General features: G+C 60.2%; 1 protein-coding gene across 1 annotated transcript in view; it reads left to right on the top strand.

Moving 5' to 3' along the window:
* Positions 1–735, top strand: part of LOC122546343 (pyrroline-5-carboxylate reductase 1-like) — a gene marked incomplete at its 3' end in the record, with an annotated part of 2,226 nt that extends 1,491 nt beyond the window's left edge. Inside the window, exons 2-3 of the mRNA XM_043685088.1 lie at positions 200–250; positions 655–735. Coding sequence (XP_043541023.1) covers positions 200–250; positions 655–735 — 132 coding nt within the window. The remainder of the gene's footprint in view (positions 1–199; positions 251–654) is intronic.
* Between the last annotated feature and the right edge of the window lie 2,131 nt (positions 736–2,866).

Below are 2,866 nucleotides of genomic sequence, written 5' to 3'. Positions count from 1 at the left end.
AGAAGAGCAAGAGTCCAACACAGAGGAGAGAGCAAGCCCAGCGCAGATTTGAGAACAAGAGCCCAGCGCAGAGAGGAGAGCAAGTGCCCAGCGCAGAGGGGAGAGCAAGCTCAATGCAGAGGGGAGATGGAGCCCAGCGCAGAAGGAAGAGCAAGAGCCTAGCGCAGAGGGACGAGCAAGAGCCCAGCGCAGAGGAAAGAGCAAGAGCCCAGCGCAGATGAAAGAGCAAGAGCCCAGCACAGAGGAGCGAGCAAGAGCCCAGCACAGAGGAGAGAGCAAGAGCCCAGCACAGAGGGGAGAGCAAGAGTCCAGCACAGAGGAGATAGCAAGAGCACAGTGCAGAGCGGAGAGCAAGAGCCCAGCACAGTGAGGAGAGCAAGAGCCCTGCGCAGAAGAGCAACAGCACAACACAGAGGAGAGTGCAAGAGCCCAGCGCAAAAAGGAGAGCAAGAGCCCAGCGCAGAGGGGAGAGCAAGCTCAATGCAGAGGAGAGTGCAAGAGCCCAGCGCAGAGGGGAGAGCAAGCCCAGCGGCGAGGAGAGAACAAGAGCCCAGTGCAGAGGGGAGAGCAAGAAACCAGCGCAGAGGGGAGAACAAGAGCCTCGTGCAGAGGAGAGAGCAAGAGCCTAGCGCAGAGGAGAGAGCAAGAACCCAGCGCAGAGGGGAGAGCAAGAGCCGAGCGCAGAAGGAAGAGCAAGAGCCGAGTGCAGAGGGAAGAGCAAGAGCCCAGCGCAGAAAAGAGAGCAAGAGCCCAGCGCAGAAGAAAGAGCAAGAGCCCAGCGCAGATGAAAGAGCAAGAGCCCAGCACAGAGGGGACAGCAAGAGCCCAGCACAGAGGAGAGAGCAAGAGCCCAGCACAGAGGGGAGAGCAAGAGCCCAGCACAGATGAAAGAGCAAGAGCCCAGCACAGAGGATAGAGCACGAGCCCAGCACAGAGGGGAGAGCAAGAGCCCAGCACAGAGGATAGAGCACGAGCCCAGCACAGAGGAGAGAGCAAGAGCCCAGCACAGAGGGGAGAGCACGTGCCGAGCACAGAGGAGAGAGCAAGAGCCCAGCACAGAGGAGAGAGCAAGAGCCCAGCACAGAGGGGAGAGCAGGTGCCGAGCACAGAGGAGAGAGCAAGAGCCCAGCACAGAGGGGAGAGCAAGAGTCCAGCACAGAGGAGATAGCAAGAGCACAGTGCAGAGCGGAGAGCAAGAGCCCAGCACAGTGAGGAGAGCAAGAGCCCTGCGCAGAAGAGCAACAGCACAACACAGAGGAGAGTGCAAGAGCCCAGCGCAAAAAGGAGAGCAAGAGCCCAGCGCAGAGGGGAGAGCAAGCTCAATGCAGAGGAGAGTGCAAGAGCCCAGCGCAGAGGGGAGAGCAAGAGCCCAGCGCAGAGGGAGAGCAAGCTCAATGCAGAGGAGAGAGCAAGAGCCCAGCGCAGAGGGGAGAGCAAGCCCAGCGGCGAGGAGAGAACAAGAGCCTCGTGCAGAGGAGAGAGCAAGAGCCTAGCGCAGAGGAGAGAGCAAGAACCCAGCGCAGAGGGGAGAGCAAGAGCCCAGCGCAAAGGGGAGAACAAGAGCCTCGTGCAGAGGAGAGAGCAAGAGCCTAGCGCAGAGGAGAGAGCAAGAGCCCAGTGCAGAGGGGAGAGCAAGAACCCAGCGCAGAGGGGAGAACAAGAGCCTCGTGCAGAGGAGAGAGCAAGAGCCTAGCGCAGAGGAGAGAGCAAGAACCCAGCGCAGAGGGGAGAGCAAGAGCCCAGCGCAGAAGAGCAAGAGCACAACGCAGAGGAGAGAGCAAGAGCCCAGCGCAGAAAAGAGAGCAAGAGACCAGCGCAGAGGGGAGAGCAAGCTCAATGCAGAGGAGAGAGCAAGAGCCCAGCGCAGAGGGGAGAACAAGAACCCAGCGCAAAAGAGAGAGCAAGAGCCCAGCGCAGAGGGGAGAGCAAGAGCCCAGTGCAGAGGAGAGAGCAAGAGCCCAGCGCCGAGGGGAGAGCAAGCCCAGCGCAGAGGGGAGAACAAGTGCCTAGCGCAGAGGAGAGAGCTAGAGCCCAGCGCAGAGGGGAGAGCAAGAGCCCAGTGCAGAGGGGAGAGCAATAGCCCAGCGCAGAGGAGAGAGCAAGCCCAGAGCAGAGGAGAGAGCAAGAGCACAGCGAAGATGTGAGAGCAAGAGCCCATCTTGACGAGACAGCAAGTGCACAGCGAAGATGAGCGAGCAAGAGCCCAGCGCAGAGGAGAGAGCAAGAGCCCAGCACAGAGGGGAGGGCAGGTGCCGAGCACAGAGGAGATAGCAAGAGCCCAGCACAGAGGGGAGAGCAAGAGTCCAGCACAGAGGAGATAGCAAGAGCACAGTGCAGAGCGGATAGCAAGAGCCCAGCACAGAGGAGAGAACAAGAGCCCAGTGCAGAGGGGAGAGCAAGAACCCAGCGCAGAGGGGAGAGCAAGAGCCTAGTGCAGAAGAGACAGCAAGAGCCTAGCGCAGAGGAGAGAGCAAGAGCCCAGCGCAGAAGAGCAAGAGCACAACGCAGAGGAGAGAGCAAGAGCCCAGCGCAGAAAGGAGAGCAAGAGCCCAGCGCAGAGGGGAGAGCAAGCTCAATGCAGAGGAGAGAGCAAGAGCTCAGCGCAGAGTGGGGAGCAAGCCCAGCGGAGAGGAGAGAACAAGAACCCAGCGCAGAGGGGAGTGGAAGAGCCTAGCGCAAAGGAGAGAGCAAGAGCCCAGCACAGAGGGGAGAGCAGGTGCCGAACACAGAAGAGAGAGCAAGAGCCCAGAATAGAGAGGAGAGCAAGAGTCCAGCACAGAGGAGAGAGCAAGAGCACAGTGCAGAGCGGAGAGCAAGAGCCCAGCACAGTGAAGAGAGCAAGAGCCCAGCGCAGAGGGGAGAGCAA

The sequence above is a fragment of the Chiloscyllium plagiosum genome, unplaced genomic scaffold, assembly GCF_004010195.1.
Source record: "Chiloscyllium plagiosum isolate BGI_BamShark_2017 unplaced genomic scaffold, ASM401019v2 scaf_17206, whole genome shotgun sequence".
Taxonomy (NCBI): Eukaryota; Metazoa; Chordata; class Chondrichthyes; order Orectolobiformes; family Hemiscylliidae; genus Chiloscyllium; species Chiloscyllium plagiosum.
The sequence above is the reverse complement of the archived record's forward strand: the minus strand, read 5'-3'. Positions and strand labels throughout refer to the sequence as shown.